Source organism: Vespa mandarinia, chromosome 9 (genome assembly GCF_050613455.1).
Source record: "Vespa mandarinia isolate Hongniang chromosome 9, ASM5061345v1, whole genome shotgun sequence".
Classification (NCBI taxonomy): Eukaryota; Metazoa; Arthropoda; class Insecta; order Hymenoptera; family Vespidae; genus Vespa; species Vespa mandarinia.
The window spans coordinates 2,785,001-2,802,500 of record NC_140818.1 but is presented as its reverse complement, the minus strand read 5'-3'; the positions used below and the strand labels follow the sequence as shown (position 1 = coordinate 2,802,500).

At 24.8% G+C, this 17,500-nt stretch overlaps 1 protein-coding gene across 1 annotated transcript; it reads right to left on the bottom strand.

The window, feature by feature from the left end:
• Positions 1 to 6,397: 6,397 nt before the first annotated feature.
• On the bottom strand, positions 6,398 to 7,882 carry LOC118450861 (venom peptide SjAPI-2-like). Its single transcript, XM_035886859.2, has 3 exons — positions 7,718 to 7,882; positions 6,911 to 7,023; positions 6,398 to 6,774 (listed from the first exon to the last, which is right to left on the bottom strand). The coding sequence occupies exons 1-3, from the start codon at positions 7,764 to 7,766 to the stop codon at positions 6,694 to 6,696; spliced, it is 243 nt and encodes an 80-aa protein (XP_035742752.2). The 5' UTR covers positions 7,767 to 7,882; the 3' UTR covers positions 6,398 to 6,693.
• Between the last annotated feature and the right edge of the window lie 9,618 nt (positions 7,883 to 17,500).

The following is a 17,500-nucleotide window of genomic DNA, read 5'->3' as shown; positions in this document are numbered from 1 at the left end:
TCTCTCTCTCGTTCTTTCTATCTCTGTCTGTCTTTCTATTTAACATTTGCCCTCAATTCATATTTTTACTCATGTACCATACGTATATACATACGTATATATATATATATATATATATATATATATATATATAGAAAGAGATATATACCTATTTATATATGTATTGGAGAGTTTCTAACTTGTTTAAATTACATATAGATTAAATACTATTAATATTTGATAATACACTTCTATGTTCCATCTTGATATATACAACGTAATGAAATTGAACGTTTAATACAATGACATGATGTATTATGATATTAAAATTTTTTTTCTTAATAATAATTAATTAATTAATTAATAAAGACATATTAATTATTTAAATTATTATGCGATATTAATTAATTAATACATTCGTAATCGTTAATACATACGATCAAAAGTTTAAATAAATATAATAATTGTTGTAAATAACGAAAAACAAATTTTTTATGTTATCCGATGCAATGGTTACTTCGAATATCTTAATCGAGTATAATGAATGAAAATAATTTTCATCCAATTATCTTATAAATACGCTACAATTTTTCTAATCTTTTGTAAATTCTAATGGCAATAAAATTTTCAACGAATAATATCTTTACAAAGAGTCGATTGATTTTTATGAAAAAAAAAAAAAAAAAAAAAAAAAAAAAAAAAGTACAAAAAAATTAGAGTGAAAATTGTCGGAAAATTAAAAACAAACGAAAAAAGAAATAATAAAAAAAAAAAAAGAAAATATAGAAATAATATCTATCAAATAGAAAGTACAGAATAATGTCGTTTATTCTCGCCTAAGGGATATTCTAAGGAAGTTTAGATATACATATATATTTAGATATATATATATATATATATATATATATATATATATGTATGTATATATACCGTACTTAACTTTAGGTATCATGAAATCCCGTCAACTGTTCTCATACACACACTCTCGAAGGCCGAAGGCGTAGAGCTCCCTCAGGAATCGAGTTTATCTCAGCACCCGACGCTTAATTACAACGCGTAATCGTATTTTGATTGCGTCTTGGGTAGGCCGCCTGGAGACAGATAGAGAGAGAAAGAGAGAGAGAGAGAGAGAGAGAGAGAGAGATGGAGAGGGAGAGAGAGAAAGAGAGAGAGAGAGAGAGAGAGAGAGAGAGATGGAGAGGGAAAGAGAGATGGAGAGGGAGAGAGAGAGAGAGAGAGAGAGATAGAGAGAAAGAGAAAGAGGGAGATGGAGAGGGAGAGAGAGAGAGAGAGAGAGAGAGATAGAGAGAGAGAGAAAGAAAGAGAGAGAAAGAGATGTATAGAACGATGAACAAGTAACTTAGAACAACAGCAAGAATTTCTGGAAAGTTAGATAGATGATTGTCTCCAACAGGAATGATATCCTTCAAGAAGAAAATAATTGATAATTCAAGGTTTAGAGAAAGAAATAATTCATATTTATCATTAGTATCATAATTACTGAAATGAATATTGAAAAATTTGAACGTAAAATTTCCATAAGTTTCATGAAAAATATCTATAAATAAATAAATAAATGTATATATATATATATATATATATATATATATATATATATATATATTTGATATATGTATCTTTATTTCGTATATTTTCATTTTGTTTGAATTTATTATAATATTTGTTAGTGTATGTTTTTATATGTTAAAATATGTTAATTAATTAGGCAGGCAGAATTCTTATTAATTATTTTAAATATTTCTTTTCTATAAGGAAATATTATATATAGCATTTGTTGTTTTTTATTTTATTATAATTATTCTACAGGATAGTAATTAATATTTCATATGATATAAAATATATTTTTTCTTATATAAATATATATGTATATATATATTTTTATATAAATTGTTATAATTATTAAACGGGATAATAATTATTACGTCTATATTATAATTTAATCATTATAATATCTTCTTATATTTAAATAATTTTTAATAAAATATTTTTTTCTGCATGTATATTCCCTCCTTATATTATTTTCAATCACACAAAATAACAATAATTATTTTCCAAATAAATGTATTGAACAAATGAAAAATGGCAAAAAGAAAATAATAGAATTTGCAGATAATATGAATGTTTCAAATTTTAGCAAACTTTTTATTCATTGCGCTTGAATCAATTCTTTTTTATTTTTTTATTTTTTTTTTATTTTTATTCTTTTTTTTTTTTCTTTTTCTGTTCTTTCATAAACGTAAACGTAAATCTTGAAAAAGAAAAAAAAAAGATATTTCGAATTCGTCCCGAATCCAATCGTATTTCAAAACATATATATATATATATATATATATATATATATATATATATATATTCGGCTAACAATGCGAATAAGAAGAAAATAAATTTATTTCGTTCACGGAAAATCTGTCTGTTCGTGTTCGATATATGCATTCGATAGTTATCGATAGGAAGAAAGGAATCAAAGAGATCGGTTATTCACAGTCAAACGAACAAACGAACGAACGATATCCATTATCCGTCGACGTTCTATCGTTTATCTTGTCTACTAATGGAAAATAAATGCTCCGTTATAACGCAATTCCTTCTCGAGAACTTTCTATGCTTTTTAGTTCTTTTTTCTATTTTCTGTCCATATAGAATGAATTAGATTCTATTAACTGTCCTACGTCAGTCAAGGATTGATTTAAAAAAGGTAGAAAAAATAAAAAAACAGAAAAACAGAAAAAAATAGAAAAATGAAAGAAAGAAAAAGATATGAAAATTCTAATATAAAGTGATTGTTCGATAAGTAATTATTTTATAATAATTATAAAAATAATTTGAACAATTTTTTTTTATATATTATAGATCTACGTTATTATAATATTATGTGGATGATATTATCGATATGTTATAATATGATATATAGATTAGAATATGATATATATATATATCATATTTATATTATATGATATTATAATAATTATATTTTATAATATAAAATATTTTACGTTATAAAAACATTATTATTATAATAAAGATATTACTATTTTTATATCGATGCCATTATCTTATAATATTATGAATATTATTATTAACTTATCTTTATAGTAATTATAATATCATTTGAACAATTCTTTTTCATATTATAATATTATGAACATTATTATAATTATCTTTTAATAAGAATAACCGTATAAAAATTTTTCTTTATTTAAAATAATTCATTTATTATTTTCGAATAAAATGATGCAACAATTTTTAATAATTGATTCATTGATCTTATTAATGTTTTTGTTTTTGTTCTGTCAATCTTCCAATATTTTTATTTACTTATTTATTTATTTATTTATTTATTTTTTTATAATAATCTATTTCATTAATGAACTGTCTTTGTTTTCAAAATATACTATTGATTATAATGTATACATTGTAGTTCTCTCTCTCTCTCTCTCTCTCTCTCTCTCTCTCTCTCTCTTTCCCTCTCTCTCTTTCTCTCTCTCTCTCTTTCCCTCTCCCTCCCTCTCTCTCTCATTATACGCCATCACATTAATTAAAGCTGTCTATAAGCTATAAATACATATCCGTTTGTTGCACGCATTCGTACATTGTGTATACATACATACGTATACACATATATATGTATAATACAAAGACAAATAGAAATGTATATACGATGTATGTGTGGATATCGTATGGATATGTGTGTATGTAGAAATATATATATGTACGATTATCAATAATCCATGAAACGCGTTATAACTATTTATGTATCAATGTATTTCACGAATATCTATTTTGACGTGAAATGGCTGGTGTTTAATTTTATTCAACATCGTGTGCTCCATAGCTGACCTATTTTCAGAATTGGTACTAACTTAAATAAACTAACGAATATGACTTCTTAAATCGGTAAAACCAATTTATAGGATTCGTCATTCGTAATGGAAATGTAGGGTATCGATATGTCGATATGAGATAGTTGCATTACCTTTCGATATATTACATTTTTATCTTCAAATTTCTTACAATTTTTTCTTTTCTTTTTTTGTTTTTTTTAAATTGAATTTTTTTATCTATGTACAGTCAGTTATAATTATATTGAAAAAAGAGGATATATTTTATTATACGAGTATAGAAAAAAATTATATATACATTTATTATCATTATTATTATTATTATTATTATGATTATTATTATTATAATGATGAGATTACTGTTTATTATCACAGATAAAAAATGATAAAATTATTCAATGTTTCTTACAATGAACAAATTCTTCTTTGTTTTTCTTTTTATTTATTTATTTATTTTTCTTTTTTTTTTCTAATTGATAAAAAATAACCGAATTATTATGAATCTTTTATCATCGATAAAAAAATGATGAGAATATTATTCCTTATATCACTACTGATAAATCTTAAAAAATAATTATCGTAGATATTTTTCTTGGTAAATGGGAAAAGAAAAAAAAAAACACGATTTATTTCCTTTGATATAAAAAAAAAAAAAAAAAAAAAAAAATCCAATAAAAAATCAATATAACTATTATATCTAAAATTAGATATAGATAAAATTATTGAGATCGATGATCGTTAAATTTTTTCTTCTTCTTTTTTTCTAATTTTTGCGAATGCATTTAATCCTCGATCCTTCGTGTTTTCGAACATTTAATAAGAATCAACGACTACAACGGAGCTCCTTTTACACGCTCCCTAGAAATCCCGCTCGTAAATCGTTAAAAGCGAAGGCGAGACCCATTCGCAATAACAATGAAATTCGTCCCTTCCGACTATTTTCTTCATCCTTTCTCTCCTCTCCACAAAAATGGAAGTGGAAACTCGAGAGAGAAAGAGATAGATAGATGGATAGATAAAGAGAGAGAGAGAGAGAGAGAGAGAGAGAGAGAGAGAGAGAGAGAGAGAGAGAGAGAGAGAGAGAGAGAGAGAGAGAGAGATAGTGGGAGTGAGTGTGTCCACACAATGGATCGAATTTAACGATCTAATTATTTCAAATTAGCTTGGTAATAAATACTTGCCGTATGAAAAGATCAAAGGTTAATATGGGCAAATTATTTTAAGCGATATTATTTTTATTTATATATGCTTATATATATATAGATATTATAGATATTATATATATATAGACATATATAAATTAATATAAGATGATACAATATAAGAATAAAATTACACACACGTATATATATAAATATATATATATATATATCTATTTATAATAAATATAAATATAAATAATTATAAATATATATATATATTTATTTATTATTGTTGCTCACCTATATATCTGTCTATATTAATATTCACATTTGTTCATATTTATATACTATATTTTTAGTTCGTATATATGTATACATAGATGTATACATATGTATTTTCACATATATACGTTCCTTCCATGATCTATAGAAAATTTACATATGTGTTTGTCTGTCTTCTTTATTATATATATATATATATATATATATATATATATATACATATTTTTTTCACGTGCTTACATATATCTATGTGCACTGTATATGTGTTCACATATGACTTTATATGAGTTTGTTCACCTACATAAGTTTCCGTTGTTTTGTTTTTTCTATCTGCAATTTTTTTTGTTTATTCACGTTTATTATGCACGTACGCGTCTCTCTCTCTCTCTCTCTTTGTATGTGTGTATATTCATGTGTGTATGTGTATGTATGTGTGTGTGTGTGTGTGTGTGTGTGTGTGTGTGTTTAGAACGATCGTAAACGTTGAAGCGAGTGTATTTTCTACGTATATATCGTCGTACGAATATCAAGTTTACATAGAAAGGAAGAAAGAGAAAGAGAGAGAGAGAGAGTAAGTGAGGTTGTCGTGGGCGGGACGAGGAAGGAGAACAATCCTCTGTAAGGAATAAGATACTGTATATCACAAATTGCGTTTACTTTGACATCGGTTTAACTGCAAAATAGATATCGTTATCGTCTTGGGAAAAGTCATTTCACGGATTACCATTTAATAATTTGAACTGGATCAACGTATTTAGTTTTTATACCATAACACACTTCTTAACATTATATAGCAGTCAGTTTTCATTAGATATGATTTTGATCGCAAATGATCGCTATTACTATATAAACATACAAAACGAAAAAAAAGATATATATATATATATATATATATATATATATATAATCGAATAAATAGAAACAATGTTATTTTTTTAGGAAAGAAGAAAAGGTAGAAACACGATTTGATTTATGAATAAATTTTTAAAAATTTTACTTACTTCAGCGCAGATTTTAGGTGGATCATTATAGTTCTCACATGTGATAGGATCGATTAAAAACATAAAAAAATAAACAAATAAAAAAAGAAAGGAAAGTAGAAAAGAAAAAAAAAATTATAATAACTCTCATAAATCGTAAAGATCACGAATAAAAAAGAAAACAAAAAAAGGCATGTTTACTTGCACTTTACAATCGAATTAATTAATAATAAACAATTTTCGATGAAATAATAATTGAAGAAATATATTACTATATAATCATATTTTATTATTTTTTATGTGCGCACGTGTGTGCATGTGTACGTCTGTGCATATGTGCGTATATGCATGTGCGATAAAGCACACGATATTCCATATCTTTAATTCCATATGGAATGTAAGATTACTAAATAAACGTTCGCTTAAGTTCTTAATAATCTTTGCAACATTCTAACATTCACTTGGTAAAACGCATTTTCCTTTTTTGTTTAATATATATCCTTGTTTGCATACACATTTTCTTATACATACCTACAAAATGAAAAAAAAAGAAAATATATATATATATATATAATCGAATAAATGGAAACAATGTTATTTTTTTAGGAAAGAAGAAAAGGTAGAAAACGATTTGATTTACGAAGAAATTTTTAAAAATTTTACTTACATCAGCACAGATTTCAGGTGGATCATTATAGTTCTCACATGTGATAGGACATATGCTACCACAATCGGAACAAAAAGCGTTAGGTCCGCAATTGGCTGACGCGAAATCTATACCTGTGTACATACGAAAATTATATCGTGTAATTAATTGCACCGTCATTCCTTCTCCTCTAGCCTCCATAAAAGAAATTTTTTTTCTTTAATTCGGCCCCAGAAAAAATTAAAAACTCATTCTTGGAGTATATTTCGTGCGGTGATTTTTAGTTTTACATTATTAAATTTTAGTCTACGAAATACGAGGGGCGGGATGGGGAGCGAGGGACATAAAGATTTTGTACAAAGGTATGACAAAGAAAGTTACGAGACAGTGTAGAAAAAAAAAAAAAAAGAAAAAAAATATTTTATCTTAAACAACAGTAAACTTAAATACTTGCAACGTAGACGCGATGTTAATCTGAATGAACGAACGAACGATTTCAGTGTGTATCGCCATTTTCGAAACTTAATTAATTGTCAAACTCTAAAACTGTACGATAACTACTATAACTACTATACGTGTAACACTACACGTATTGACTTGTACGTCAATACGTGTACTATTAATATGATTTAAGAGTTAAAAATATTGCCACACACTTATTTTTTTCTTTATTTTATTTTTTTCAGTGAGAAATCAATATTTTTTTTAATAATGACAGTATATTCTGTGCGAAAAAGAAAGAAGAAGAAAAAAGAAATTGAGAAACAAGAAACTAGTAATACACATTTTGAAACATTGTATTTCAAATATATTTAATTGTAAACTTACATGCGATAGATAGGGAAAGTAGAAAGATGATCGTTGAAAGGCGGTACATGACGATTTAGAACTATTATATTTAATTGATAAAATTTTTTTCAGAATTCTAACCTATCGGAAAGGTCGTTCGTCCGGTACTGTAGAATTTATGTTAGCAAACCCTACTTTTTATCTTTAGATATGTCTTATCATGTTTATTTTATAGGTAACCTGTTGTATAACGCTTATAAATGCGTTTTCGATATAAACAGGTTCATAAATTTAAACCATTATTTACTTACATACATGCATACATACATACATACATACATACATACATACATACATACATACATACATACATAATGCTAACTAAAGTTTTATATAACTTATTCCTAAGCATTCCTATATATTGGCATAAATATGAAGTGTCAATTTTTTTCTGTCCATTTATATCAAAGAAGAATAGAAATATGTCTTGTGTGTACCGATACTTCCTAGAATATATATATATATATATATATATATATATATATACATATGTATATGTATATATATGTTTCTTTTTTAATGTGTCATCTTTCTTTTTCTTTTTTTTTCTTGCAGCTGCTTATAATAATTTTTTCAACAATATAAAAATTTTATGTTTTTTAATTTTTTGATTGTAAAATTGTCTATATCATACATATATCGCGTAATAAAAACTAAAATTTTATAAAATAAAAAAAAATCATAAAATGAAATAAAATTTATACATATATATATATATATATATATATATATATATACATATATATATAAATATTATAATTTTAGACATATACATATATACATAGATATCATATAAATTATCTAATAAAAACATTAAAATTTCTTAATGAAAAAAAATCCATTGGACAAAATATAATTTCATAAAATAAAAATGGTAAATAATTTTATAATTTAAATAATAATATAAGCTACGATTTATTATAATGAACGTAAATATATTATTTCAATCTTTGATCTCTCAGATTTATTTATACATACATACACTTTTATATTTTTGTCCTACTTTCTATATAGTTCGATTTTATATTTAGAATTTATCTTGTAATACGAAAAAACTCTTGAATAAGTAGAGTTATAAATCTTTTATATCGTTTTGGTCGTTTTATTTATCTACGTCTGTCTCTCTCTCTCTCTCTCTCTCTCTCTCTCTCTCTCTCTCTCTCTCTCTCTCTCTCTCTTTTTATCCTTTATAAGTAATCTGTAAAGTTTCAAGAAAACGAAGGTATATAATTAACCCTTTGAGCAGTCAATTTTCCTATGACAAACTAACTTCTAAAACATTATAGAACTATGAACGACAAAAGGTCTCTATGTATATATATATATACATATATATATATATATATATATATATATATATATATATATATAGATACATATATAGATACATATATAGATATATATATAGATACATTATATATATATATATATATATATATATATATATATATATATATATAATGTAAACATAAAGTAAATGATCAAATGGTGTATTAAAATATTTGACAGTTAATCGATTGGTTTATTATTTTGACATACAATTTCTCTATATACTGTATATATTATATCATAATATCACTGTGTTATATACATATATATTTTTTTCTGAATTTATTTGATTAAAAGAGATAGAAGGTGGAGTAAAGCTAAAAACAAACAAACAAAAAAAATTAGAGAGAGAAAGAGAGTTAGAGTTAGAGTTAGATAAATAAATAAGATAAATAAAAACTATTTGGATCTGAAGAAAAATTTTTAATAGAAAAACATTTAAATATCTTTGCATACATACGTAGACGTTAATGTATCACGAGATATATCTCAAACGAACGATTTCTTACGATTGGTAAAGAGTAAGGGTAAAAAAAATATTACTAATAATTTTGAAAAACTTTAACGTCATTATGTCCTTCGGATAAGACTGTTCGTTAACAAACTTTGATCGATATTGACAAGCTGTCTTCGTTCTAAGTCAAAGCTCGTCGTAGCTCGATTAAACTTGGCAGCTGCGTGTACTCGAATGGAATTCTGAAACAAAGCTACTGACATGCAACGTGAGAGAGTCGGAGAGAGAGAGATAGATAGATAGATACATAGATAGATAGATAGATAGATAGATAGATAGAGAGAGAGAGAGAGAGAGAGAGAGAGAGAGAGAGTGAGTGAATGAGTGAATGAGTGAGTGTTTCTATGACACCCGTTACATTGCGTGCATCAAACGTTTGCATAGAGGGTTAATTTAATTTCCCGTCGGCACGCCCTAACGTATATACATACGTTCAGGATGTATACGTGCGTATATGTAAGGGGTGAGTCAAAAGTATTTAAATCGATTTTAAAAATCAATTATCATTTTTTTTCTCTTCTTTTTTTTTTTATTTCTTCCTTTTTTTTCTTGTTCCTTTTTTCTTTTCCGCAAAGGTTTTTTTTTCTTTCTTTTTTTTTTTCTTTTAGACCGATTTAATATCAGGAAATTGATAGCTAAGCAAGACAAGCTAAAAGACTCGTAGTTTTTTTTTTCAGTAATCTAAAAGAAATATTAATTGTGAAAAAATTTAATTGAATAAATGAAAAGTTCGTGTAATTTGAATTTACAAAATCGTTGAAGAAAAATATTTGGACCACCCTGTTGTTTTGTATTGTGTGTTTGTGTGTGTGTGTGTGGATATATATATGTATATATCTATGTAGCTTTTAAAATAATTTGAATTAGAGAGGATGGAAAGGTTGATTTTTCAATTTCATTTTTTATTCAACGATATATTATCTCACATGAATCTAATCTTTTCTAATACTTTTCTTTGATATTTTCTAACATGTTATCGAAAGATACTTTCGTATTTTTTTCTTTTTTCTTTATACTCGCTTTCATTTCCGATGTACTTATAAATAAATATATATATATGTATATATATATATATATATATATATGCGTATATGTATGTACGTAGGTATATATTCATGTATAGATGTATATTATTTCAGTTTACACGTGGTCTCTCTTCGATCGTTATTTTTAAAGCACACGTAACATCGTCGTCGAAGTGTTTTAGCACTTCTATAATAATCGTAATATAATTTTATTATTAACGATCAAAGATATATTTTTATACTAGTAAATGTCATTGATATTTTAAAATCTGTTCTATCGCATTTTTTATAATTATCCTCGGGTTAAGACGGAAGGCATTGAATTTTTATAGAATTGAGATTTTCTGTTTTTTATCAATGGGATTTTATATAGGAAATTATTTGGATTAAAAATTATTTATTGATTATATTCGGGTAAAATTGATTATGCAATTTGTATTGTATTAATTCTTTTTTCTTCTGTTTTAATATTAAATTTTTTAAATTAATGTTACGTCTTTTTTTTGTTTTCTGTTTCTTTTTTTTCTTTTATGTATTTTGAAACTAATTAGTAGAATTGGCATATATATATATATGCCAAATTAAAGTGAAATTAATTATGTATAAGTATTATTATTTAATTTTTAGTGTTATTATTTATTTTCAATTGATTAATTTTCTAATTAATATTAGATTTGGTAACATATATTGTTTCTCTTCTTTTTTTATTTTTTATTTTAAAAATAAGTTTTTTAAAAATTCGCATTTCTGTATAAATCCAAATCAAATAAAATCGATTATTATATGATAATGACCTTACACGTATACACATATATACACATATGCATACACATACATACACACACACACACACACACAAATATTTTTGATATGTTTAATAAAAATTATTTTTTTATACACATAATTATAACATTTTAACAATAATATTTTTAAATAAGTAATCAAACACATTCTAATATTTTAGCCATAATCATAAATTACAAAATTTAAATAATAATTGACATTTTAAAACGATTATCATTTAAAGAAAATCTAACGCAGGTTAACAAAATATTTTCTTCTTTCTAAAACGATTAATTTTTCTAACATATTTTCTATTTACATGTATGTATATACAGAACCTGATTTGTAGAGTACCAATTTCGGTGATTAATGGAGGAGAATCGATCAGCTCCCGGTGAGCACAGCGGCTAATAATCGTTCAACGAGAGTTCTATGAAGTAGTTATCGGTGCCATAATCGATGCTCGACCCTCCATTAATCGACTCTCTAACTCTACGAATGATAAAACAGTATGGTTGAATATCATCCAAAAGTACTCACTTATGTACTTAGTAACCATAATATATATATATATATATAAATTATTGCATTAGTAGTTGTTAAATTTATTCAACGTCGAATATATTCATCAAAACTAAAATAATTTCGTAATTTTTTAATTATTGGTATTAATTATATATCATATATGTATGTCATATTCATTTATATATCAACAATAAATACTAAAATTAATTATATATTACTGGTAGATAAATTTTTTTCCAATGTCAAAAAAGGAAAATAAATTAATTATAAAATTGTGTAAGAAGTTTTGAATTATCATATTTCACATATTAATTTATGTTATATTAAACGTATGAATTAATTATGTTCCAAATTGAATAAATTAGTTATAATACTTTTGTATATTGAAATGTTTCGTTATAACTTTTTAATAATCGTATCATATTTTTAATATTCACTTATATATACTAACCGAGTATTTACATGTATTGGCTATATCGCAAGGAATCTAAACAATCTAAACAATATTGCAAGTATTTAGATTGATTTTGAAACTTTAAACACATCAATGAATTTTGGATTTGTGTTGAAAATTCTAATAGAATAAGCCATATTACACATATTGTATTGATTCAAGTAAACAACTTGAATTATGTAATTATAAAACATGCATATGTGTATATTATATAATTCATATAAATATATGTTATACACACACATACACACACACATACACATACATGTATTATATAAATATAGTTAATAACAGAATATGTACTAACTTATATAACCATTTATCGATTATTATCTAATCTAACATATGATCAATCGCAAATCTTTTTTTTTTCATTAAGTATAATAATAATAATAATTTAATTAAATATAATTAAATCATAAATATGAAACTTTCAATCAAGTTTTTCACTATAGTGAAATTTTCTTCTTTTTCTTTTTTATTTATTTATTTTTTGTTTTCTATTTTTGTTATTTTTTTTTTTTTTTTATTGTTAAACTCGTTGAAGCGATAAAAAAATCAGATGTCAGATAGATTACGAAGGTTAGAGGAAATCAAACTTGACTTGTTTGTCAGACTAATTCCCTCTTTCTCTCTCTCTCTCTCTCTCTTTTTCTTTCTCTCTTTCTCTATATCTCTATCTATGTCTTTCATTCTGACACTTGGTTGGCCTTAGCACATGTTCGATCGAGGGTGTCGAGTGGTTACTGCTTAAGGGATGAAACGGGTTGACTGACAAGCATGGTACCCATGTTAGCACGCGTTTATACGCTAATGTTAGCACGATCTATCGCTTTGTGTTTACTTTGACTACCAACTGGTATCTGTCTATCGGTCTTATTGGTTAAACTGTGCTAAATGTTCGAATTGCTTAAGTATATATGTACATTTATACATACGTATGTACATATACGTCAATTATACGATAATAATTATTTTTACATTATAAAGTTATCTTTTCTCAAAATTTATTAATCAATTATTATGAAATTAAACGCCGGTATAATTCGATTTTGTAATTTTTTTTTCTTCTTCCTTCTTTTTCCTTTTTTCTTTCTTTTTTTATTTTTTTATTTTTCTTTTTTTTTGCATACGTAGTTTTACATAAATACGTAATATATAAATATACCTAATAGAAAACTTGTTTGATTAGAAGAAATTGTATAAAATATTATTTAGTATACTATATTAAATTATTATTATTATTATTGTTATTATTATTATTATTATTATTATTATTATTATTATTATTATTATTATTATTATTATTATTATTATTATTATTATTATTATTATTATTATTATTATTATTATTATTATTGCATATTTTATATCGTATAGTATTTAAATTTCAATGAATAATGAAACAATGAAATTTTTTGTTTGTTTGAAGTTTTTTTTTTCTTCTATTAGATATTATTTCATTTTGTATCTCTATATTAATTAAAGAAAATCAATTATTAATCGAATATATTAATTAATAACGTATTTGTAGTTTTATTTTAAATAAATAGAAAAAATATATATTTCTTTTAAATATTTCCATTAAAAAAGTAAAAAAAAAAAAAAAAAGAAAAAGAAAAATAATAGCCTCTATGAATTTATCAGGAAATTTAATTAAAACGCAGAATGTACCGAAAGTTTCAAGATAATATTAAATATCAATTATTCTTTTTTCAAGATTTTTCGGGCTAATTCTTTTATTCAGATAAGAAGTAAAACTGCACGTCTAATTCATGAAACGTGAAATTGCAAGCTTAAAAAGAATCTCGAGAAAGAAGAGTAATTAATTTTATAACTCAAAGTGCAACTATCTTTTGTCACCCATTTAGAAACTCTAGGGCCATCCTTTAAAAGCGAACGAATCTTTTTTGTCTATATTTATTTATTTGTATTTTTTAATCTTCGAATTTTTTTGTTTTTTTTTCTTTTTTTTTTTTGAAATATATTTTATCCTCGTTTCCTTATTTAATCGTCGATTTTTAATCGAAGTATTATATATTTATTTTAAACGACATCAACTTGTTAATTAATGTAAACTTCGAAAGAGATTTTAAATTCGTGGTTCACGTAATGGTGTTTAAAAAAAAAAAAAAAAAATCATGAAGAAAAAAAAGAAGAAGAGTTGATCTTAAAATGAGAGACAGAAAGAGAGAGAGAGAGAGAGAGAGAGAGAGAGAGAGAGAGAGAGAGAGATCAACCTTAAGAGTAAATTACAGTTTAACAGGCAAAAGCTTTGTTCGGTTTGCCTGGACACGTTCGGGAAACTCAACAAGTAGTCAGCAAAACGAGTAGAGTTGATGCTCAAGCGAAAGACGCTTAAGGTTTGTCTGTATTATACAAGGAGTTTGCCCGTAGTATATAACCCTCGTTTACAAATTGAAACCAAATTTCTGTCCCATCAATCTTCTTGAGTAGGATCATTTATCAGTTTGCCTTAACACATGTGATAAGTTATACATTTATACATAATACGCTCTACTTGTTTCATTTGTTTTTTTTTACATGGGCGTATATATATATACATATGCGTGTATGTGTGTGTATGTATGTGTATGTACGTGTATGTATGTGAAGATATATAATTTAAATAATAAGAAAAAATTTTTTTGATTTCTATAATTGAATTATATTGTATAATAAAGATACTATTAATTTATTCGTTTCAAATTTATGTGTATTTTTTGTTTATATTTTCTTTTTTTTTTCATGGAAATCTTTCTGTAGTTTTATATATATATGTATATGATTTTATTTGTTTTATCTTTTTTCTTTTTTTCTTTTTTTTTTTTTTGCTAAATTCTCTCATATTTTTTTTTAATAATGGTCGTTTTAATAATTCTTTAAAAATAATTGATGGAAAATGTCTGATTAATTAATAAGAAAAGAAATAAAGAAAAATATGCTGGACATTTTGTAAGAAAAATTGAAAAAATCGTTAAACTTCCGATCTAATCGGTAGTGAAATTTTTCTAAATATATATATATATTTTCTTTTATTGCATCGAATAGAAAGATATATTGAACTTGTCCTTAATTTGTGATTAAACATCTATATCGAGTTATCTGAGATAAGGCGAAGTTAGTCCGAATATATGTATGTATATATTCATACTACTTGCAATCCATGTTCAACCATCAGACCCACTACTTGTTGCAGTCCATCAGATAACAAGATAAGATGCTTCCTGTTGTTCCAACTTCTCGTATCCACTTTGTAAAAGCTAATTGGAATGAGTAATATTATCTTGGAAGTCTCCTTAATTTAATCTGATTATGTTCAAAAAGGGAAACACAATCGCGTAGAATCTTTCGAAAACGAGAGAGAATAATTGTTACTAAATCCGTATTACTAATCCATATTACTAATCTTATTTGTTTAATCACACCTTATCTGTAATGACACTCGTCTACAATTTCAGTAATATATAGGTATATATATATTACTGAAATAAATTTTCTCTTTATTTATTAATTACGAATTTTAGGATAAATATAATTTGCGTTAGTGTATGTATATTTTTTTCTTTTAATTTTTTTTCCGCTTATTTATACTTTTTTTTTTATTTTTTATTTTTTTTAATTACATATTATGTACTAATATCAGTAATATATTATACAAATATACAATTATACATATATATATATATATATATATATATATATATATATATGAATATATTATACAAATTTTTTTGAATTATATATTACAAAAAAGATGCTAAACAAAAAACAGGAATAATAAATTTCTCTTTTTAAAAAGACGTAACAAGTTCGATTAAGTTAATGTGTTGAATCATAGAATTTCAAGTCCATCTTTAAACGGATTATAGAAGCAGTCCTGATATCTCTCAAAGTCAGTATAAGGTAGTCTTAACTTTCATGAAGGGACCTTAAGGATAGAGGTGGATTGGGGAATGGTATGGTGTGATGGGTGAGTAGTAATAGGTATGCTGGGGGTGGTTCTCTACGTTTAAACTTGTTATATATTATACCTCAAGCGTAAGTCACGAAAATGACTTGCACACCATGCCACCCTTAGGCAACATCCTCTCCCTAGTTTTCGTAAACATGCTGAGTAACATTCTAAGATTTTCAACAAGTTAAAACTTCTACATCTATGTAATATATATATATATATATATATATATATATATATATATACGTATACGTATACATGTATATGTATATATACATACATATACGTAGATAGCTATTAAACGTCTTAGCGCTTGTTAAGTTGTAATTCGAATTTCAAGTTGTCGCCTTGAAAGTTCAACATCGTTGAAACTTTTCGGCTACGGTACAAGGATTATAATATACATGCACTTACACACATACACACACACACGCACACGACAAATAAGGTAGATAAAAAATTCCTACGTGATTTTCGAAAAAATCAATTACTTTTTTCGTTGGTGTTAATCCTTTTTTTTTTCAAAGACTAACTGTAATTCTAAAAAAAAAAAAGAGATCTCGAAAAAGGATAATCGAATTTTAAAATGAGTTAAAAACTTTTGATGTCCATTTTGTATAATGCCTATATATATATATATATATATATATATATATATATATATTTATTCTTACTTTCATAATAATAATAAGATGATGAATAAGAAAGACGTAATAAAGAAAAGATTTATCATTCATGAAATATCACGAATTAATAGAGAAGATATTTCAAATGTAATTTTTCATGTTATATTATCAGAGTGTCGAAAAATTCTTTACGGGCGAATTATTTTCTATAAAAACCATTTATTTCAATCTTTTCTTTGTCTTTTCTTCTTTTTTCTTTTCTTTTCTTTTTTCTTTTTCTTTTTTTTTTTGTTTTTTTTTTTGAAAACACAAATTCAATCAATCTTACAATTCATGTAATATGTTTATTTTTGTCAGGGGAGTGGCGAAAAAAGATTAAGATACCGCCTCTGTCTGTGTGTGTGTGTGTGCGTCTGTGTGTGTGTATATAAGTAAGTATATAAGATATACGTCATCTGGTTATAATATAAAAGAGAAAAAGGAAAATAAATATTTTAAATTGTAAAAATACGTGACTGGAGACGTCGAAGAAAACGTAGAATTTGATA

Bases quoted from the DNA above. Each gene is read 5' to 3' on its own strand.
- LOC118450861 (XM_035886859.2), bottom strand. From the start codon at position 7,766: ATGTACCGCCTTTCAACGATCATCTTTCTACTTTCCCTATCTATCGCA. The intron at 7,024-7,717 runs GTAAGTTTACAA...GTATGTACACAG, and splicing joins ACTTTCCCTATCTATCGCAT to GTATAGATTTCGCGTCAGCC. The intron at 6,775-6,910 runs GTAAGTAAAATT...TTCATTTTGTAG, and splicing joins CACCTGAAATCTGTGCTGAT to GTATGTATAAGAAAATGTGT.